The 25004-nt window shown below is 37.9% G+C and overlaps 2 protein-coding genes across 3 annotated transcripts in view; one reads left to right on the forward strand and one right to left on the reverse strand.

Annotated features, from left to right (window-relative positions):
* ipo13b (importin 13b) overlaps positions 1 to 6389 on the reverse strand; it is a 44777-nt gene extending 38388 nt beyond the window's left edge. For both annotated transcript variants that reach the window (XR_013822908.1, XM_079887982.1), the window contains exon 1: positions 5974 to 6389. Coding sequence is in view for 1 of the 2 variants with exons in the window: in XM_079887982.1 (XP_079744108.1) it covers positions 5974 to 6021 (48 nt within the window). In the remaining variant the exon portion in view is untranslated. The remainder of the gene's footprint in view (positions 1 to 5973) is intronic.
* Positions 6390 to 7160: 771 nt separating this feature from the next.
* Positions 7161 to 24510, forward strand: LOC307168254 (uncharacterized protein). The gene is made up of 5 exons (XM_079888013.1): positions 7161 to 7517; positions 14263 to 14424; positions 20157 to 20561; positions 22478 to 22626; positions 23947 to 24510. Exons 1-5 carry the CDS (start codon positions 7445 to 7447, stop codon positions 23989 to 23991), a joined length of 834 nt encoding a protein of 277 aa, XP_079744139.1. The 5' UTR covers positions 7161 to 7444; the 3' UTR covers positions 23992 to 24510.
* The last annotated feature ends 494 nt before the right edge of the window (positions 24511 to 25004 follow it).

Genomic DNA, 25004 nt, shown 5'->3' on the forward strand with positions numbered 1-25004 from the left:
TAAACCACGTAGACGGAGTCGCTCACAGCCGCATGCTCAAGCGGTCTTCGCAAAGCGCGCGTGAGTATTTGAACGGGCCAGACTACAAGACATCAAGCAGAGCACGCGTGACGCGTATCTTATCGCGCATCTTGTGCAATGCAGCCTGCGAATGTCCTTGTAATTCGCTTCAACTTCTCCGAACTTTATGAAAGATTATTTTTCGGAAGGTTCGAGTGGTGTCGCGTGTGCGTGTGTGTGAGACAGAGGAAGCAAGCTACGGTTGTTTATAAAGCACACGCAGCGTCATCACGTATCTGTGTTTAAAACAGCTCAGACTCTATTCTGAAATGATCTGAATAGATACAAAATCGTTGGAGAGAATCTATAACACAATATCACATAAATTAAACACAAACTATTCTTTCCTGTAGCCTATGCCAGGTCTATAATAGCGTGCCAAGTTGATGCTTCCTCCGTAGTGCAGACTGCTTTACTCTCGTTTGTCACGTGACCAAAGTTTAATCGCAGCTTTTGCGGTTAGAAAATCGCGTTTCATCATATCGCGATATTATCGCAAATGCAATTAATCGTTCAGCCCTACTATATATAAATACACACACATGCATGTATATATTTAAGAAATATTTGCATGTATATACTGTGTATATATATTTATATTATATATAAATATTTTATATATAAATAACACATTTTTCTTAAATATTTATGCATGTGTGTGTATTTATATATAGAAAATAATTATACTCCATACACACACATATATTATGTAAACACAAACTTTTATTTTGGATGCGATTAATCGCGATTAATCGTTTGACAGCCCTAATATATATATATATATATATATATATATATATATATATATATATATATATATATATATCTTACTGATCTTGATATATAATTAGCCAAAACATCTATATCACTACACTGTTAAGGTGTACCTATTTTTATGAATTAGTCTAAATACTAATATCATAAAATATAAAAATTAAATGCGATCAGAGAGGAATTAGATGTGCGTGTGTGTGTGTGTGTGTGTGTGTGTGTGTCACAGTACATTAGAAACCCCATGAGAAACAGCCATCTGTCAGAGTAAACCTGGTGACATGATGATACCAACTGTGTGCGATCAAGATTTGAGTGAGCGCTATTAGCCGGAGATGCTAAAATGGTTAAAAATAAATATGGTATAAATGGGTGTTCAAGCACATGGCTACATCTTTTGAAATGTTTCTATGGCAACCATCTATTCTGCACAAACTCATTCTTAAAGACCAGCGCTGAATGACTTTGGTCCATTGACATGGTTACCGCATTCAATCGTGTGTGTGTGTGTGTGTGTGTGTGTGTGTGTGTGTGCGATGACTCAGTCATTCTGTAGGATCCATTTTACCCAGACATCTATTAATCACTCGTTTAATCTGACTCTATGAGCTGCGCTACAGGCATTGTCTGCATTTGTACTATCAGTATAAATTCTGCTCCACATTCTGGCCAGCATCAAGCGTTTTAAAAAAGAAGCAGAAGTCTCACAGAATGATCCCATGCGACACATGTCGTATATTCCAAGTGTTATGGGGATTTACGATATGAAATTTAATGTATTTTTTAATGAAATTCCTGACTTGGCCGTAGGGGTGTGCGATATATCGTCTACAATAATGTTGTGATTGTTGTTTTAACGATGTGCAATCTGACATTATCAAGTGTATGTCCCTCACTTTGCAAAAACACACCTAGAGAGAGTGCATGCACTACGTGATGTAGTAGTCTAGTAGGTTAGACTAGTGCGCATGCTTTCACTGTGTGATTTAGTCTATTAAAATGCATTTAGAAAGCCCCCAATATTCAAGATAAGGAGGTAAAAATACCTCTGTATGTCTTTTATATTTATATAATTTAATATAGTTAATCAATATCGCATTTTTTCTCCAAATATGCATGAGTGCAAATGTGATATTGATTTTATACAACAGTTCAATAAACAAAAGTTCACACAGAGTCCGAAATTTTCGCACGTTAAAAAATAAATACGACCTCACGTCATGTCAATCACGCTCACACACACTGCCTTTTGTCCGTCATACAATTTTTTTGGATCGGGTTCGATTTTCTGCGTTTTTTTCCGCATCCGTAGCAAGCATTTTGATTGATGTTTTGACAATTCAGAGCCACCGAATGACGAATATGAAAAAATGCATACGAACATTTTGGAGTCAAGTGTGCAAGGACCTTCAGGCTACATTTTAGACACAGTGTTGCCTGTTTTTGCTCTATTTTGCCAACAAAAACAGCTCCTTGATCACTTATATAAGTTTCCACAGCTCATGGTGTCTGGGGTTTATTGTCTACTGAAATTTCGCTGAAAGATATTTGTGCAGTGTTGTCAGCAGAACAATCCAAAAACACAATAAATAACAGTACGAACCCACTGAAGAGATGCGTGTCTATCCCTTATTGCCTCGCTTTCATTCCCGTTAAAAATCAAAGATGGCACTGTGAATAAGGTCGATGTCATTGAACAATTCATCGACTGGCTCTTCCTCAGAAAACTCAGCTAAATACTTTGTAAACACGACTTGTTTCCCATTGGACAACTCAAAAACCTGTTCGTCCTGAATCCCCCAAAACTGCATAAATCCAGTCATTTAAAGATTTTCGGGATCGTGTTCAACAGCCCATCTGGAGTAATCAGGAACGGTTGTTCTGACATCATCGGCCATGTGTTTGTGAATTTTAAATCTCAGAATTTTTGTGATTCATTTCCATTGAGTCAGAAGTAAATAATCAAGTAAACAAAAACAAACACTTGATATTCCAGTAATGATGAGAGACACTACAGCAAATTGTTACACATGCCACAAACAGCAGATATTATCATATTATTATGAGATATGCGTTTTGACCTTCCAGCACTAATATATCAGATGAATGTGTGTGTGTGTGTGTGTGTGTGTGTAAGAATCACAGTGAGACGTGGCTGTTGACTGGTTTGAACACTCAATGGCTTGAAAAATATATCATGTTACCCCAACAACCGAATCCCTGTGCACAAGCCAAGAGATATAATTAGCAATGCTAACGGTCGAGCCAATCAAGACACAATAGTGGAACATGACAACACTTGCACACACACACACACACACACACACTCCAGACGCCCTGGGTGAATAATAAAACACACATTCACATGGGAAACATCTAAAGTCAAACATCTCAGTCTGATCATCTCCAGCAAAATATTAAGTTTCCTGTGATTTATTATTATTATTTATAGAATTATTTTGTTTGTAACTGACATGAACATTTCCCATTTTTCTGCATAATGACCCGTCTCTGCTGATGGTTACGCCTGACCCTCACTCCGCCCAGAACAATACACAATAAACACACACAACGACCTCTGTGACTGAGACTGAGAGAGAATGACCGTGAAAGAAGGACCGAGACAGTGACGTCCTGATACAGGAGCGATCGCACATCTTCCAAGAAGAGGCAGAACTGTATTTTTAACCATCTATCTGACAGCGAGTTCCAGCAATCAACACATAAGAGCATCAGAAAACAACAGCCAAAATTGATTACCAGAAATTAAAGAGTTTGGGAATTTTCGGGACCGTTTAGTGTTTACATATTAGAGAAAACTCAGGATTAAATCAGTAATGCTTGCTACAGATTTTGGCAATCCTATAAGATCATTACAAATCACACTGTGCGACATGGATCTAATAAACTTGTGTATGACATGTTTGTAGACTGTACAATGATTACACTTATTGAATCATATGACGCAAGTTAGTATACAAGAATAAAACGTCATTAGAATGTGCTAGTGTGGTAAACAAACTTTGGCAATTATGTTTTTTATGTGCACTGAAAAAAAAAGAGAGGATGAAGCGAAACGGTCATGGCTAGAGAAAAGAGGATGACTTGGCATGCCAATTTTGCAAATGGAGCTCGAGGAAAGTAGTTTTAAGTTTTAGCGCCATGTTGAGTTGATCAATTCGCCATTTCATGTTGCATTTTTATTGGCTAGTCAGTAGACGTAGGTCGTAGCAGCAAACATTGTGAAATGATCATGCTTAATTTCTGACACTGTTGAGCCTCTCTCACTGTACGACGTAGGACCAGCGTTTAGGAGCCACGAACACAGAAATCGTCATGATTTCGTACAAATAATCGACTAAAACTAAACTGTTTGCACCAGGCTTTAGTCAACTTGACAGTTCACATAACACACCTATATATATTTTTAAAGCATACGTCCAGTGTGTGTGTGTGTGTGTGTGTGTGTGTGTATACATTAGGGATGAACCGATATGAAAATTTTTGCCGATACCAATAATTATTTATATTTGAAAAACGATAACCGATACATTGGCTGATAAATCTAAATCCAAATTTTTAGGCTATGCACTTTTTGAGAGCCTGATTACAAAAACTAAAGTCTCACCATTAACATCCATATCCCAGGCACATAATTATAATGATGTTCACATTATAATTTTATGTAGCGTATATATGATTTTATCATACTTAATTTTATTTTTGAAGTGATTCCAATCATATTTCAAGCAATTCAACAGCATCACGGTGAACAGTGCGCATCTGAAGTGTCTCAGCTGAAGGAAATAATACATTATTTATCGGCTTTAATATATCAGGCAAATTTTCTTATGGGGCGATACTGAAAACATTATGGCCAACACCGATACGGTGGCATTCCTAGTATACATACATGACCATATTAAATGCATGTATTAACCATAAGTGAGTTAACACAAATTTTAATGTAACATTTCTCCTTTTAAACCCTCCTGAATATCTAGCCCCAAAGACTTCCACTGTAAATACAGGACTGTACACAAACTGAAGCATGACTGGAAATTATTCTGCTTTAAAAAACACAATGTTTGCTGTTAATGGGATCAAAAGCTATAACAACTATGAGTGTATGTATCGCATGAGCAGGACTGACAGCGACTGTCAAGGGTGAAGATGAGAAACCCTCCACCAGGCAGAGATGAGACGGACGGGACACCACCCGCTCTCCTCTCCTCATCCTTACAGATGGATCGATACGGCTCTCTTTTCTCTAATCTAATCTAATGATGAACAGGAGTTTCACGATTGTAACCCGATCATCTGAGATCAGCTGCATTACAATCAGACATACAGAAATAATTACGCTCAGAAATAGACAGAGGCATCGAATTAATACGTGCAGCAACAAAAGTTGTCAAAAATAGAAAGCAAGAACAACCAATCACATTTTTTACACTGATGCTGACAGGCGAATCCCACAACACCTGTCAAAAAGATATTTTTGTCATATTTCACTATAAAATCAAAAGAAAGTAATAGGCAATGCGGCTTAAAGAACATCGAAACCTTTATTATTTTGAGCAATGGCGTCTAGTTTTCATGACAATTCCGCACATTAAACCCCACAATCTCTTTAATAAATCTAATTCTCATTACTGTAATGGGAGCAATTATGATATATTATTCAATTTTCTCATTATGGAAGTACTTACTTTGATTTATGCTGGTTTAAAAAATTACAGAAGTGAGAAACTAATCAAACCTGAGTATATTGAAAATTACAAACAAATGAATATAACAAAAATCTTTATGGTCCTAAAATAGGATTCATTAAATGCTAAATAAAAATTGTTGGACATGTTCTTTATCATCCACTAGTACAACAACAGTATATAACATATATTATATATACAATATATATATATGTATTTGATATTTTGAATATTGTTGTTGGACAATTAACGTTAAGTTATTATATATAAATCCCAATGATTATTATTTCTTGCCCAACAATATGTTTCAACATATGAATGTATAACACAATATTTCCAAGTTTTCATTAAGAATAAATGAACAGCAAATGACCTTGTAAAAAAATATTAGCTACTGACAGAATGATAATAATAAACGTATTTATTTTACCTTCTCCACGTTTTCCACAGTGAAGTCTGCGGCTGTGTCCGGTTCCATCGCAGTGTTTACTATAACACACACCTCCTCTCGCTCTCTTGAACACAATCTATAATCTTATATCTTATAAGAGGCCTGCTGATTAATATAATAATAATAATAACGCTGATAAATCTCACTGAGGTGAATTTGATTTGGCCCGGCGCGCGATCAGGCCGGTGCGCGCGAGCTCATGTCTCTCATTCTCATATTTCACTCATGATAAATCTCATTCATATCTCAGATGACCGATAAATATGACCATATGCCACATCTATATGCTCGCGGGTCTCTGTATGGTCCGGTCTCGGTGATCGGTGTGCGTGTGTCCTCCCTCTACCGTTCTTGTCGGTCTGACTGAACCGATGAATCGATGATTCGACACGCTCTGCGCGTGCCCAATCCTTTGCCTTCATTAAAAACAAAAAAACAACACTATTCTCAGCTTAGATGTGTTTCATATTTATTCCATTGTTTATTTTTTTGTATTTGTATTTAAAGGTATGCTGCTTTCATATAACAATGGATCATTTGACTTTGACATGACGTTCGTTTTTAATCAGGCTAAATTCGAATGGCTCTCTAAACAGTCATTCGCCCTGCATTGTGGGCAATGTAGTTTTAAAGACTGATGCTCATATGCGGTGTCACAGCGACTCGTTGTGGCACTTTTGAAGTTTTCCATAGATTTCGTTTTTTGTTAGTGTACAATAGATGGGGCTCTCGCTCCATTATATATATTTACACCATATTTATTTGATGTTTGCTTATAAATGAACAAAAATAGCTATATACCATTACTATACCAAAACTATATACCATTTCCCATTTTGTTTTTTTATTTTTCGTAACAATTGCGTATGATTTACATCTATTGGTATGAGAGCACACAGCCTTGATAAAGGAAAAAGTTAAATAATAATTATTATTAATAATTTGTTACATTTATATAGCGCATCTTTATATAGAGAGTATCTTGGAGTACAACAAAATAAACAATAAATAAATAAATAAATAAATAAATGACAAAAGTTGTTATATGCACATGGAAATTAGTTACAGAAACGCGTCTCGAGCACAGACTGTAAAAATAAAAAAAGAATAGAAAATAAAACAAATGTTTCGAGACGCCTCGTGCGCGCGCTTCACGCGCTCCGCCCACCGCTCAGGCGAGAGCGCGCAGGATCACTTCAGGTCTTGATCTGCTGTGAATGAACTGTTCACTGTTGAGGACTCATCTGATCATCTGACTGGATTCTGTCACGCTGTTGGAAACTAAGAAAAACCCGTTGACATCTAAATTAATCTCTGTCCGCTTCCAGCGCCCACCCAGAGGTGTTTAATTGTGACTTTTGTTTCTGTTTTTATGCCTGAAGAAGGAAAGAACGGAAGAAGGACTCGATAATTTTAGGTTAACTTAAAGTTAGTTTTCTTCTATTGTCATATGAAGGATATGGGCAGATGTGGAAATGTTGCGTTTTGCGCGATGGTGCTCTTCTACTGTTCTTTGATTACAGGTAAACAAAATCTATCTATCTATCTATCTATCTATCTATCTATCTATCTATCTATCTATCTATCTATCTATCTATCTATCTATCTATCTATCGTTATGTGTCTGTAAACAATTACAGTAACAGCAATTGTGAAATTCTGAACATTCTGCTGCCACGCGTATCCTGTGCAGTCAAACAATGGTTATATCTCAAAACCTAGCGAGCTGCCTACCTAGGCAGCCACCATAGTTCATTTTGGATGCCCAAAAATGTTTTCTAGTTAGGGAGCTCACTATATTTTGAGCCATAGCCGTATATCTTGCGGTGAAGAGACTCATCCAGAACTCTAATTACAGCCTGACACTGGTTTCTGGACAGTAAGAATAACATGACTTCATATGAACGCAAACATAAGCTGGTGCTTTCAATTGGAATATTTAAAAATGATATTTTATATGACATTAGTTAAAGCTTTTGCTGTCAGTTATGTGTTCAGTTTAGAGTGTAATAGATCACATGGTCACCAGCTTTGTGAAAAGTCACTCAAATTTAATTGTGAATATTCCATTATCAAACATACACGTTTACTTAGCTATATAAATAGGGACATTTCATAGACATAATGGTTTCTATACTGTACAAACTGTATATTCTCTACCCTCACACTAACCCGACCCCTAAACCTGCCCATCACACACGCATACACACTAACCCGACCCCTAAACCTGCCCATCACACACACATACACACTAACCCGACCCCTAAACCTGCCCATCACACACACATACACACTAACCCGACCCCTAAACCTGCCCATCACACACACATACACACTAACCCGACCCCTAAACCTGCCCATCACACACGCATACACACTAACCCGACCCCTAAACCTGCCCATCACACACACATACACACTAACCCGACCCCTAAACCTGCCCATCACACACACATACACACTAACCCGACCCCTAAACCTGCCCATCACACACGCATACACACTAACCCGACCCCTAAACCTGCCCATCACACACACATACACACTAACCCGACCCCTAAACCTGCCCATCACACACACATACACACTAACCCGACCCCTAAACCTGCCCATCACACACACATACACACTAACCCGACCCCTAAACCTGCCCATCACACAAAACTTTCTGCATTTTTACATAAAAACAAAAAAAAACCTTTAATTACGTTATTTTTATACCAGATTTACAAATGAGGACGTCACGTCCCTAAAGGGAGTTTTTTGGAGATTTTGTCAGGTTTTGGTCACTTCTGGGTACAAATTTGTCCCCAAAATATAGTTAAGTAGGTACACACACACACACACACACGTTTACTTAGCTATCTAAATAAGGACATTTCTAAATAAGGACATTTCATAGACATAATGGTTTCTATACTGTACAAACTGTATGTTTTATCCCCTCACACTAACCCGACCCCTAAACCTGCCCATCAAACAAAACTTTCTGCATTTTTACATAAAAAAAACAAACAAAAAACTTTAATTACTTTATTTTTATACCCACACACACACACACACACACACACACACACACACACACACACACACACACATAATCATGCTCATAAGGGCGGAAATGCATTAAATTTCTCTCTCTCTCTCCCAGCACTGGCACAGAGAGCATCATGGGAATGCTGTTAAACACACATACTGTCTCTCAATCCCAGAATGCTTTCATTTATAGCCAGTGTTTGTAATTAAGGGTCACGTAGCGGTGTATTTAAATCAGATTGTATTGCAGAAGGCCTGTTTTCGTACAGCTGAGCTCTTCTCACAGATCGGCCTGTAGTTCTCTGAGGATGACTGAGTGAGAGTGAGATTGTTCAGGACGTGCGGCTGAACAATCGTGGTGTATTTTTAGAGCGTTTCTGTTGCTTGTTCTCTTTGCATTCTGACGTCCTGTTCCTCTCACTTTCATCTTGGAACTATGTTACCTTATCTTTTTCTTTTCTTTTTTTTTATTCCACGTTTGCAGCTTTGAAAAAACATTTTTACTTTCATTCCTGGTATTATTCTTGGTATTATCCCAATCCATTTGTGCTCTGTATTCCAAAGAAAAATAATTTCTCTCTTTACTTTAAAATTCAATAACACTTTTAGCCTCACAAAAGCCTCACTAGCTTACTTGGTAATGCTAAGCAGCAGTGAAATATCTTTTAAGTCATTGTTTTAGGCGACTGTTGTAATGAAGCCTTTGTAATATATTAGCTAACACAATAATTGAATGTATTCAATTATTGAAATAATGTAAGATATTAATGAATACTTCAGTGATTTAAAATAATGATAGATTTGAAATAGAAACATATCCATGGAGATGCTTTGGAGGGTGAAAAATGACCTTGTCGCAAACAGAGGTGGACAGTAACAAAGTACATTTACTTGAGTACTGTACTTAAGTACACTTTTTGAGTATCTGTACTTTACTTAAGTATTATTTTTTCTGGAAACTTTTTACTTTAACTTCACTACATTTGAAAGACAAATATCGTACTTTTTACTCCACTACAATTCTATCAGGTCCTTGAGTAGAAAGTAGTAATGTCAGTCAGGGGATGATTTTGGTTGCAGGGACTCGCAGGAGTTGCATTTTTGCAGGGGTTGCATTTTGGCTGGAAATGAAAGTCGGATTGACGTCAGAAACCGACTGATGTTGGTTTCTGACGTCAACCCGATTTTCATTTTCAACCACAATACAACGTCTGTCCAACGTTGGAGATTAAAGGGATAGTTCACTTTGAAATTAAATTTTGGTATGTTTTAGCTTACCTCAAGGTCATATAAGATGTAGGTGTCTTTTTTTCTGCAGTAGTTTCAATTTTGATATTTTTAGGTCAAACCATTCTTGTCTGTCAGTCCTTTAATGCAGGTCTGTGGTCACTGTCACAAAGAGCATGCACAGAGTCCAAATTAAAACAATTCCCCATCGTCCAAATTAAACAATTCCCCATCGTAAGTACACATTGATGGCCTAAGACACGAAACGAGCGGTTTGTGTGAGAAAACGAACAGTATTTATATCGTTTTTACCTCTTGTAACACACCCACGTCCAAGTGATCTGGTGCAGACTGGTGCATAGTTATATACACTAGATGTCGCCTTGGCTACGGCAGTTCCTAACGAATGCCGTAGCCAAGGCGACATCTAGTGTATATATCTATGCACCAGTCTCCGCACACGTCACACACCAGGATGCGCGCGCCCTCAGATCACTTGGACGTGGCTGTGTTACAAGAGGTAAAAACGATATAAATACTGTTCGTTTTCTCACACAAACCGCTCGTTTCGTGTCTTAGGCCATCAATGTGTACTTACGATGGGGAATTGTTTTAATTTGGACTCTGTGCATGCTCTTTGAGACAGTGACCACAGACCTGCATGATATGACTGTCAGACAAGAACGGTTTGACCTAAAAATATCAAAATTGAAACTACTGTGGAAAAAAAGACACCTACATCTTGGATGCCCTTGAGGTAAGCTAAAACATACCAAAATTTAATTTCAAAGTGAACTATCCCTTTAATGTCAATTTGGCGTTGGATTCTGACATCAACCTGATTTTCATTTTCAAAGTTGGGTTTGGTCTTCTAAATGCGAATTTTGTCATTGTTTTGGTGCATACTAGCTTATAGATAACAGTAAGGCAAACATATGCATACTTAAAGCCAAACAACTTTAATGAGGGCACTATTTGAGGGAACAGCCATTTGGGTGTCCGAAACCATTGTATATTGAGTGCACTTATTCAATCTCACATTCAATCCCACTACTGGAACTGTGTTCTAGAAATAAATTTGATATTGATATGAGGGTAGATAGGCATAGATTCAGAGGCATAAGGTACTGTAAGTACCAACAATAATAAAACAATGCATTGAAATTTACTTTTGATACTTAAGTACTTTTAAAAACAAGTACTTCTGTACTTTTACTTAAGTAAAAATCGATCTTTACAATAGTAACGGAGTAATATTTGACCAGTAGTATCTGTACTTTCATTCAAGTAAGGAAGTTGTGTACTTTGTCCACCTCTGGTCGCAAACAAGTGTTGGTAACAAGCTTCCATACTATGGTGATAATTGAAATTGAGGCAAACACCACTAATAATATTCACCCAGTATGTCATCATCTGTTTCTCACTTGCTCTCCTCTTGCATGTTTCTCACATCTACGGGCTGGTTTTCTCACCTCTCATATCTGCAAATCTTATCTTTACAGGAGGTTTTTGTTTGACATGTAAAATCATAGATGATAAAATCATGTTTAAAATCCCGGATGCAAATATACAAAGAATTTTAATGCATGCATCATATTGCTTCTAGTTTTGACACAGAAGTCACATTGTGTTTAATTTTTAAAGGAATGATCCTGGTTTAATTTGTGCAGCATTTGTGGCATAATGTGCATTACAGACTTTTCACACAAAAAAAGCAAAAAATTGTAGGTACAGTACTTACAATGGGCGTACACAAATAAACACAGTAAACTTTAAAATACTGTAATTCAATGTGGATCACAAGACTGAAACTGAAAAGTTACAAGCATGCACACACAGAAAATGATGCATGACACAAGGAGGAAAAAATCCAACCAGGAACTAGTGAAGAATAACTGGAAGAGGAAAATGATTCTCCATGACTCTACAGCTCAAATATAACACAGTTTTGCATTCAATTCAAATTGCATTCAAAATAATATGTGACCCTGGACCACAAAACCAGTCACATGGGTCAATTTTTTTAAATTGACAGTTATACATCATATGAAAGCTGAATAAATAAGCTTTCCATTGATGTATGGTTTGTTAGGATAGGACAATATTTGGCCGAGATACAACTATTTGAAAATCTTAGAAAAAATCTAAACATTGAGAAAATGGGAAAATTTGTCCATTTATGTTCACGATTGTGCAGCATTCACTCACAAAAAATAAATGTTTTATATATTTACGGTAGGAAATTTACAAAATATCTTCATGGAACATGATCTTTACTTAATATCCTAATGAATTTTGGCATAAAAGAAAAAGCAATAATTCTGACCCATACATGTTGGCTATTGCCACAAATATACCCGTGCGACATGTGACTGGTTTTGTGGTCCAGGGTCACATATGAGTGCTTAAAAAAACATGCCTTAATTATTTACCAGATTTTACATGAGTTATTTTGCACTAATGGGCATATGTAGAGTTTACCTGTTACGTTCCTTTCGAATCCTTTGTGAAAAGAATTAAAGTTTGTGTGTATTTCTGTACCATTCTCTGATATAATGTGAGCTGTGTTTATATCACACACACACAGGGCTTGAATTGAAGATGTGTGTCTTGAGACAAAAATAGACTGAGAGAGAGAGAGAGAGAGAGAGAGAGAGAGAGAGAGAGAGAGAGAGAGAGAGAGAGAGAGAGAGAGAGAGAGAGAGAGAGAGAGAGAGAGAGAGAGAGAGAGAGAGAGAGAGAGAGAGAGAGAGAGAGAGAGAGAGAGAGAGAATGATACAAAGGTTAAAATCTGAAAAGGCCATAGACTGTCTTTATGTGGCATTGTGATAAATCTGTTCTGTGATGCTGATCGGGCCATTGTCATGCTGTGGACTGGTGTATTTTCCCCAATAAAAGAACAAAATAAACTGCTGAATCATGCTCTGAATCACACTCCCAAAATATCCCCCGGAGTCGTCGTATAGGCTTATTCCCATTGCGAGCGGGCTGTGTGCTTCGTGACGTGGGGTGAACAGGGGTGTTATTGAGGAGCTCAGCCAAAAGAAATCTTGTGAAGTGGCAGGGTGTGGTGGTGCACAAAACCCCTCAGGATTCTGGGTAATGACCCGCAAACAGTGTGTGTGTGTGTGCGTGTCAGCGAGTGAGACTGAGATTAGGGATCCAAAAATAACTCAATATAGGAAGTCTCGAGTCAAATAATGATGCACAGATATTAGCCAGCATCTACAACAAATAAATATCTTTTTAGTTATGATTGATCAATTATATTTTAAATCTGCTCTGGCAACTACCCACAACATACTAGCATCATATACCAGTGATCAAACATCATATAAAACTAGTTAATAATACTGTCAATTCATGTTTCTTGTTAAATCAGTAGTGTTATCTTAGTATTTATACACTAATATACTACACTGAAAAAAAAAAAAAAAATTGGTGTAGAAACAACTCAGAAATTGTAATTTCATAATTAATGACAAAGTAAAAGCAACTAGCACATTAAACATGAAATTCAGAAAATTTCCTGAAAAACATCTTCCAATAATCTCTGTTCTATTTTACAACTTCAAAAATTTTGTATTTAGTAATATTTTGAATGAGCTTTTATTTGTAAATTTTTCATTTTTATTTTAAGTTTTCAGTTTTAGTCATTTGGTTGTTTTTGTCACTTTATTTTTTTTCTCTCCAATATTTCTATTTAGCTTTATTTTTTTATATATTTTTAATATTTCAACATTTTATTTCAGATGCCAGTGTTGCTTAATTAAATGATTGAATTAATTATTAACACTTTTCATCAGATAATGAAAGACAAAAGATGTTTAAATATTCCCTCTGATTTGGCGGAGGCATTCTCTCATTTTTAATTCATGATAATACCCATTTTCATTTAAATATGCTGATTACTTTGAATAATTTAAGTCACAGACTGACATTTCCCCTAGTTCTGTGTTCCTGATTCATACATCACCTGTGTCCTCGTTGTCCTCCTGTCTTCAGGTGATTACCGCTGCGTGTCGTCTGCGGATCATGTGAAGAGAAGAGGCGGCGTCAACATGAGCTCGTCCCTGCAGCCCGAGACACCCAGCAGGAATCAGACACAGTCCTGGACTAACCACAGCGGCAGCAGTGACACCACGCCTCACACGGGCTCGACGACAGGTACAACATTTATTCATCTGGGGTTTTAATCAGAGATTAACATTGCCGTCGAAACCCCAATCTGATAGGCTTTAACCGAGTTCCTAGACTGCAACAACAAGCGCTTGTGAGAGAGAACTAATCGCTGGATTTGAAACATATTCAGTCTCTAAAATAATCTGTGCACTGTAGGAAAAAATCTACAGAAAACACTGTAGGGAAAAAAGTAGGTAGTACTCAATAATTCAATAATTGTATGCCTTAAAACTCAACTTTGATCACCAAAATGCCATGTTTAAATGTTTTTTTCCTTGAAAAAAATTCTTATAGTATATGCAGTTCTATGAATATCCAAATTATGAGTCATGAGTGGACACGCCCCCTACTGCTGATTGGCTCACTCTCTCTCCTCCCCCATCATGAGTGGACACGCCCCCTACTGCTGATTGGCTCTTTCTCCTCCCCCATTATGAGTGGACACACCCCCTACTGCTGATTGGCTCACTCTCTCCTCCCCCACCACTAGTGGACACGCCCCCTACTGCTGATTTGCTTACACTCTCTCCTCCCCATCATGAGTGGACGCACCCCCTACTGCTGATTGGCTCTCTCTCCTCCCCCATTATGAGTGGACACACCCCCTACTGCTGATTGGCTCACTCTCTCCTCCCCCACCACTAGTGGACACGCCCCCTACTGCTGATTTGCTTACACTCTCTCCTCCCCATCATGAGTGGACGCACCCCCTACTGATGATTGGCTCTCTCTCCTCCCCCATTATGAGTGGACACACCCCCTACTGCTGATTTGCTCACACTCTCTCCTCCCCCATCATGAGTGGACACACCCCCTACTGCTGATTGGCTCACTCTCTCCTCCCCCACCACTAGTGGACACGCCCCCTACTGCTGATTTGCTTACACTCTCTCCTCCCCATCATGAGTGGACGCACCCCCTACTGCTGATTGGCTCTCTCTCCTCCCCCATCATGAGTGGACACACCCCCTACTGCTGATTGGCTCTCTCTCCTCCCCCATTATGAGTGGACACACCCCCTACTGCTGATTTGCTCACACTCTCTCCTCCCCCATCATGAGTGGACACACCCCCTACTACTGATTGGCTCTCTCCTCCCCCATTGAGTGGACACACCCCCTACTACTGATTGGCTCTCTCCTCCCCCATCATGAGTGGACACTCCCCCTACCGCTAATTGGCTTACTCTCTCTCCTCCCCCATCATGAGTGGACACTCTCCCTACTACTGATTGGCTCTCTCTCCTCCCCCATCATGAGTGGACACTCCCCCTACCGCTAATTGGCTAACTCTCTCTCCTCCCCATCATGAGTGGACACACCTCCTACTACTGATTGGCTCTCTCTCCTCCCCCATCATGAGTGGACACTCCCCCTACCACTGATTGGCTAACTCTCTCTCCTCCCCATCATGAGTGGACACACCCCCTACTACTGATTGGCTCTCTCTCCTCCCCCATCATGAGTGGACACTCCCCCTACCGCTAATTGGCTAACTCTCTCTCCTCCCCATCATGAGTGGACACACCTCCTACTACTGATTGGCTCTCTCTCCTCCCCCATCATGAGTGGACACTCCCCCTACCACTGATTGGCTAACTCTCTCTCCTCCCCATCATGAGTGGACACACCCCCTACTACTGATTGGCTCTCTCTCCTCCCCCATCATGAGTGGACACGCCCCCTACCGCTGATTGGCTACAAGTGTGTTGTGCTGTTCTATCCGATCCATTTTCAACAGCGTTTCTCAGAAATCACATACTGCACCTTTAACTACCACCCCTGACATCAGAAAACAGATCATTTATAAAATAATCTGTGGCTCTGAACTGCAACTGCAATGTAAATGGCATAAAGGGAGGAGTGTGAGAAAGAGAGACAGTGAGTAAATGCAGTGTGAGATCTGACGTGAGAGTGTGAGAGTTTGAATCCTCATGACACACAGCACATACAGCTCAATGCTGTTCACACACACACACACACACACACACTCACACTCCTCACATGCACAGCCACACACTGTGAATCAATGAAAGATCTCACCAACACACCATTAAAAATGATCCTGCTGCAATACCGCAGTGTTAAAAACCCCGGCTGTGTTCAGAGGAAATACTACAAGAAAAACATTTGGTGTAGAAACAGTTTTTTCTTAAAGGGATAGTTCACCCAAAAATGAAAATTGTCATTACTTACTCACCCTCATGTCGTTCCAAACCCGTAAGACTTTTCCATTTCAATTTTTTCAAATTCTATTTGTTCATCATATAAAGCGATCGAGTCTCTTCAGAAAGTTTTGGCTAAACAGCTCAAATCTTATGGATTAGTTCAGGGGTGGGCAAACTACGGCCCGCGGGCCACATGCGGCCCGTTAGGCTGTTTAATCCGGCCCGCCGAGTATTTAAAAAAATTGTCTTAAGATCGCATTAATTTTGCCTTTTTTCTTGCAATACTTTGCGTTATATATATATATTGCGTTGCATATATTTGACAATCGGAATATCATATATTGCATGCCATAGCTAACAAATGTAAAAAAGGAAAAATGACATAAAAGCAGATCATTCATTCAGCGCTGTTGTGGCTGCGGTGTGTCACGTAACAAGCGCGTCACCATGGAAACCAAACAGACAGCAACTTAAGCGCATAGACTTCAAGCACGTTAATGTTTTTTTCTTTTTTGGTAACTCAATGAGAAAAAAAAAATGTTTGGTAACCACTTGCACACCTTAGTTTTTCCTTTGATTTGTCTGCTATTTAGTTTCTTTGCTCCTCTGGATGTATCCTGCCCGATTCCGTTTAACGACCATTATCGTCCGGCTTTCGACTACGCTACCCTGTCTGCCATGTACAGAACCCGTTTTTTTATTTTTTATTAAATGTTCTGATCTGCCTTTGCCTTTTATGTTTTTTTTATTTTATTATTCTTAAAATAAATTTGTATATTCGTTTATTTCCACAAATGTATGACTTTTGGAAGTGCAAATTGCCATGCAGTTTTAATAAAGCTGAATTAACGTAACCTGTAATTTTTACTCTTCTAAGTGTACACTTGCAGATGTTTTGTTTCTAATTTACTGTTAGGCCATTAAATAATAATAAGGATAAACAATATTTAAAAAGTATAGGATATAATTATCTAACATCTTTAAAAATTAACATCAAAACATGCTAAATGGGGGATATCTAGTATAAAAAAAATGTATTGTCAGAATGTCGTCTCTCAGTTGTTGAATTTCGCACAGACATTGACACAACGTTGTCTGTTTGCTCAGCCCGATCTTATGAAAGTGCGAATACCACGAATTGTATTTGTAGTGCATAATGTTAAATCGCGTGCATATGATATGCACTTTATGGCGTGTAATAGGCACGCACTCCACACCCCTAATCCTAACCAAGGGGTTTACAGTGTGTAGCATGCACGCAAAAACAAAAAAACAAAAAAACAAAACAAAAAAACAAAACATTTTTGGCATATAAATGGCACGAGAAATAAAATTTGTGGTATAGATACGCACTTTCATGAGATCGTACTTCATAATCTGCTACTGGGCCGGCCCTCTGTCAAATTTTTAAAACCCAGTGTGGCCCTTGAGCCAAAAAGTTTGCCCACCCCTGGATTAGTTTTACGATCTTTTTATGTACTTTTTGAAGCGTCGATGTCAATTGTGAAACATTGTCACAATTTAAAAGAACTGTTTTCTATTGTAACATATTTGAAAATGTCATTTAAATGAATTTTCAGCATCATTACTCCAGTCTTCAGTGTCACATGATCCTTCAGAATCATTCTAATATGATGATTTGCTGCTCAAGAAATATTTCTGATTATCATCAATGTTGAAAACAGTTGTGCTGCTTCATATGTCTGTGGAAACGTGATACATTTTTTCAGGATTCTTTGATGAATAGAAAGTTCAACGGCATTTATTTGAAACAGAAATCTCTTGTAACATTTTAAATGTCTTTTACTGTCACTTTTGATCAATTTAATGCATCCTTGCTGAATAAAAGTATTTATTTCTTTAAAACCAATCTTAGTGACCCCACGCTTTTGAATGCATGGTAGCATACACTGCAGAAATAGTAGTAGTACGCTAGATAGTGATATTGTGAACACAGCCCCTCTCTCTTTCTCTAAAGAACTCACACATATGTGGCAAACATTCAGTGTTTTCACATTCAGATCATTGCAAACCAATTCCAGTGGTTCCTCATATCTGGTTGACAGACATATGCACAAAAAAAAACTCAATTTACGTGTTCCTGTCATTCCACTGGGGAAAAAAAGATAATCCAAATGATCAAAATGCAAAATATATGAACAACTTACCTCTGAAACAAATTTCCTTTTTCTGATATCACCAAACCCTTCTTATTTTGCATCCCTTCCCCCATCCATCATTAAGAGACCACTTTTCACAATCCAACCACCTCCTGATGGATTAAAACAAGTCTAACCCTGCGATTTATTTGACTTACTGAATATCATGTTTCAATCAGACATAAGTCACAGTGCAGGACTTGGAAATGCTTTTTATCTCGAACAAAGACTCGAGGAAAAGGCAAAACCAACCAAAGAAACAGCACTGAACATGCTGCCGCTTGTTGAGTCATGTGCTCATGATTTAAATTGTAAAAAGCCCAAAGCTACATTTCATCTGGCATTATTCAGCTCAGTTTGTATATTTTTAATTATTTCACAACATTTCTGTCAGCAGATCCTTCATATGCTGTCATGTTTGTGTAATTATGCAGAGGGCACCATGGAAACATGGTGATAATTACACTTCTGGCCCACCTGGGACGTCACACACTCATTTTTTAATTCTTTTGAGTGGGCATTAGTGGCAGTCCTGGCTTACTTTGCGCAATAGACGAGATAAGACACGACCAAAGGGGGAAAACACTTTTTAACAACGTATTATTTTTTTCATTAAAGTATACAGTGTACAGTTCAGTTTTTTAAACAAGAAATTAACACTTTTATTCAGCAAGGATGCATTAAATTGATCAAAAGTGACAGTTAAGACAATTATAATGTTAGAAAAGATTGAACTTTCTATTCATCAAAGAATCCTGAAAAATCTTGTATCACAGTTTCTAGAAATATGAAGCAGCACAACTGTTTTCAACATTGATATTAATCAGAAATGTTTCTTGAGCAGCAAATCATCATATTAGAATGATTTCTGAAGGATCATGTGACACTGAAGACTGGAGTAATGAAAATACAGCTTTGATCACAGGAACAAATTACAGTTTAAAATATATTTACATTGCAATAATATTCCACAATATTAAGCTTTTTACTGTATTTTTGATCAAATAACTGCAGGCTTGGTGAGCAGAAGAGACTGAAAAAAAAACATAAAAATCTTACCAAACCTTTTGAACAGTAGTTTATATGGTTAATAATATAATCAAAGACACACTGATGGGGAACAAAAACATTAACCAATAATATCACAGCCAAAAATAATGAGTCAATCAAATCCAGAAAGATCAAGTCCCACACGACATAATTCCCAGAAATCAGTCATTTTAAATTGTAATATTTCTCAAATAAATGCAGTCCTTATGAGACTTTTTTTTTAAAACATTAAAATATCTTGTTGATTTATGTCTGTAATATACCTAATTTTAATTACTTTTATTGGAAGTTGACTTTTATTAAGTGTGTGTTTGATGCCATCATGCCTGTTTCACCATCAGAGACGGTGGCGACCTCATCCACTCCAGCGGAGAACGTCACTTTCTCGGGGAACGTCACAGACAGTCGGAATGGGTTTGATGTGTCTCCTGTGGATAATCAGACAGCAGTGACCATGGCAGGACCTACAACACCTACTACAGTCCTGCCATCACCAACCCATGAGCCCACGAACACCGTCATCATCACCACCTTCCACACGACACCGCCTGAACCCACCACAGCTCCAGAGGTGACCAGCTCAGGGTCGACGAGCGCTCATCCCACACAGAAATCCTCTCCGACAGCGTCATCACCCACATCATCCGCCTTCCCCTCGGTCAACACACAGATGTCAGCGAGCAGCAGTGCCGTCCAGGCCAAAGCCCACGTCGACACACCCTCGGCACTGAACGTCGGAGATGACGGTACGTGAAAACAGTGGCTATTCCTGCTTTTCCTTAAAGGAATAGTTCACACAAAAATGAAAATGAGCCCATGATTTACTCACCCTGAAGCCATCCTAGGTGTATATGACATTCATCTTTCAGACGAATACAATCAGAGTTATATAAAAAAATGCCCTGGCTCTTTTAAGCTTTATAATGGGAGTCAATGGGTATATATATTTTTTTATGTCCATCAAAGCGCATCCATCCATGATTAAAGTGCTCGACACGGCTCTGGCGGGTTAATAAAGGCCTTCTGAAGTAAAGTATATATATACTTTATATATATATATATATCAAAATATAATTAAATACACTTAAATATAATGCATTTATTAAATTAAGTAGTATAAACTGTTTATCTGTACTTTTCAGTATGAATTATTCATATTACATGTAATATATTTATGTACACTTAAATATAATGCATTTATTAAATTAATTAGTATAAACTATATTTATCTGTACTTTTCAGTATGAATTATTAATATTACATACATTACACTTAATATATTTATGTACACTTAAATGTAATGTATGTATTAAATATAATTTAATTATCATGAACTATACTGTATTTATCAGTGCTTTTTAGTATGAATTCTGCATTTATATTTAATTACTCTTGCATCATCCGCAATCTTTGATTTATTTTTTCAGAGCTTCTTGCATTGCATTCTGGGATTACCTTCTCAATGAAGGATACTTGCAATGGTACCAAAATGAGCAGTTTTAGAAGGCAGCATAATTAAGTTGCCTGTGTTTGTAGCCTACAAAGGCGGCTCACTAGATTCTGAAACAGAGCTCATATTATGTATTTTAGCATGACTAGATCACTGCACCAATCAGCATCCAGGACTGGAACTAACTGTTATATAATCGCTTAAAAGTTAGAGGTCAGTAAGAGTTTACATTTTTGAAAGAAATGCATTAAATTGATCAAAAGTGACAGTAAAGACATTTATATTGTTACAAATAAATTATAGGCTATATTAAATAAATGCTGTTATTTTGAACTTGCTATTTATTTATCAAAGAATCCTGAAAAAAAAAGTTTCCACCAAAAAAAAAAAAAAAAAACTGAGAAATGTTGCTTTATTTAGCAGCAAATCATCATATTAGAATGATTTCTAAAGGATCATGTGACTCTGAAGACTGGAGTAATGATGCTGAAAATACAGCTTTGATCACAGGAATAAATTACATTTAAAATATATTCAAATAGAAAACAATTCTTTTAAATTGTAATAGTATTTCACTGTTTTTACTGTACTTTTGATCAAGTAAATGCAGTTTTGGTGCTTTCTGACCCCAAACGTTTGAACGGTCGTGTAACTTTGCCCCGCTTGCTTGTGATTTCGAGGCAGTTAATGAGGACAAAAACGTGACTTTCTGCTGGAAACTTCTCGTGCCTCTGGTTAGGGTGCATTCGGACTGAAATCCTGCTGTTTGAAAGCGGACATGATTTATTGCTGTGATATGAAACATCACATGGTCATTAATTTTGTTGATGCCTTTGTGACCGAATGCAGCTGCACACACAAATATTTACAGCGCACATCTGCGTTTTTGTTTACCACAATGGCGAGCAAAACAAATCCCCATAAAACTGGATATGAATAGAGGTCTAACAGCAGATAGCCTGATAATGGTAGGTTTGGGAAACAAGAGCATCATTATATCTGTAGAGAAACATCGAGCTCTGAGGGCCGGGACGTCTTCACGCTGACACAACTGAAGAACACACAGATCTTTGTGGATTCGCCAGGCCTGTGCGTCACTGGAGAAACCATCAAGCACAAAAACACACAATATTTACATGTTCTTTTCCAGAAAGTGTTCTAGTATAATTCTCTCTCTCTTTCTCTTGTTTTCCTTCTTCCTGGGATTTCTAGACAATAACAAAGTGTCCACTGACCCGCTCCTGGCTGGACTGGTTTCTGCGTTTGTCGTTGTTGCTGCCATTGTGTCGGTCCTCGTATTCCTGAAGTTCAGAAACACAAATGACGGCCCACAGTTTCGCAGACTTCAAGATCTCCCCATGGTAGGACTTGGGTTTATTGATTCATTCAACACATTCTTGATGAATACAGGTGAAACTCGGAAAATGTGTATATCGTGCAAAAGTTGGCTAACCTATGGCTTACAGCTTATGAAAACCCCAAATTCAAAATCTCAGAAAATTTGAATATTACATGAAATCTATTTAAAAAAAGGTTTTTAAATACAGAAATTTCGGCCCTCTGAAAAGTATAATCATGCTTATGTATATAGTTGTATATACTAAATATATTAGTTTCACCTTTTAATTTGAATTACTGAAATACACGAACTTTTGCACGATATTTTAATTTTTCGAGTTTCACCTGTAAATGTCTAAGCAATCAGCCCCGTCACAGAAGTTCAACACTGACAGGAAAAGGGTCGTTCTCAGGAAACCATTTAGATGCCATTTATACTCATGATATGCTATTTTTTTTCCCTTTCATTAAAAAAAAACTTTAAAGACATTATAATTTCCCATTTTAGGCTCAAATGTACCAGGAGCATAACCGCCATGAACAGAGGAACCACAATGATATTGATTTTAAAGTGCCCCTATTATGTTTTTCGGATATTCATGTAGTGTGTAATATCGTTTGTGAATGTAAAAGGTCTGCAAAGATCACGAATGGAGTTTTGTCTCCAAAAGACAGAACTGATTCTGAACTGCTGTAATTCCAGTCTCACTTCCTGCAAAAATATATGTAGGTTGGTAACGAATTAGCATAATGCCAGCCTATGGTCTTCATTGGCTGCACATGAACAGCGTTTACTTTGACCCTCAAACACTGTAGTTGTAGCTGAGGACTGGAAGAGTTTGGTTCGTGTGTCGACATGTTGAGAAGTTTTCAGTGCTGCGAATCCACTGCTTGTACTTTGTTGCGGGAACGAACACGTCACAATATTCCTCATTTAAATAATTAATATGCAGAATAAAGGGGCGGGGCCTGGTTGAGTTAGTTAGTAGTGTGTTGAAACTCACGGTTATAGTGAGGCGCGGGACATTTCCCAAACACACTCAAAGCACTCGACCAATCACAACACACTGGTTCAACCGACCAATCAGAGCACATTGTGCTTTTCAGAAGGAGGGGCTTCATAGAGACAGGAACTAAACAGAGCGTTACTGACAGACTTGCAACATTGTTCAAAAAAACATAATTCTTCACATATTTGACATTCAAGCATGAAAACCTATTCTAGTAGAGCCCAAAACCAAAATCAAGACTTTGAAAAAGAGCATAATAGGAGCCCTTTATGTCATTGGGACACATATGGCACTGTTTCCTGAGAACGCCTCGCTGACATCTGTGTGTTTCAGGACGATATGCTGGAGGACGCCCCTCTCTCCATGTACAGCTACTGAAAAACAGAGATGTTCCCCGGACATCTTCAGAGCGCCCAACATCCTCTGTTCAACACAAGAAAGACAATTGAATGGCTCATGTGCTTCATAGAGGCACAAACACTCCTGTTGTTTCTGTTAAAGGACTAAATGTAGCGTAATACTCCACTTTAGTTGTTAAACTCACCGTGTGCCGTCAGTGCCTGTTTGTTGGGTTGTGTTCTTGCACTTTACGTGGGTTTTGGGAAGGGTCGTGTGCTGCGGGAATATTTGGGAGCTGTTTTCGGCTCCATGTGTTCATTTGTTTCTCTGAGAGCTGCGTCGTCTCTGGATCCGTTACATTTGGTCTAATTCTTGAATTCTAACTTGTGGCTTTGTTGTTTTTCTGATCAAGTTCTTGGTTTTGTTAAAGAAATGCTCCACCTCTCAGTCAGCAACAATCACGTCTACAGTAGTGCACTTATAATGCAAGTCTATGAGGCACTAAAATAAACAATGAAATGAATTTTCAAGCGTACAGCCACATGACATCGCAAATAATACACATTAACATGAGACTAGGGTGATTAAACAGTTACTAACCTTGTCTGTGTAAAGTTATTTTGTTTTCAAAGTCTAAACCCTGTAACCTTTGCATGACACACACAATAATAGACTTCATAGCAAATGCATTACTGTAAACTGATTTTTGCTTATTTTTTCAAACTGAGTGATGAACGACTGAAATATTAAAATGTTGCAGCTTGACCTGTATTGAACCCAGAACATTTCTTTAATACTCCATGAACGGCATCAGTAATGATTTTCATTTCACTTTGTTCTCTGCTTCGTTACCAAGGATGTTTCCACCTCTGATTAAAAATACTATTTTTGTCAGTCATATACATGTTCACTTAACTTCAAGAAATCATTTGGATTTTTTTTCTTCTTCATCATTTGGAATGTCTTCAAATAGACAAAACAACAACGGTGAAAATGCAATTGGCTCTTTTAAACAAAACAGCTAAATTCTGCTGCTTTTAAAATTAAGTTTT

The sequence above is a fragment of the Squalius cephalus genome (genome assembly GCF_949319135.1).
Source record: "Squalius cephalus genome assembly, chromosome: 12".
Taxonomy (NCBI): Eukaryota; Metazoa; Chordata; class Actinopteri; order Cypriniformes; family Leuciscidae; genus Squalius; species Squalius cephalus.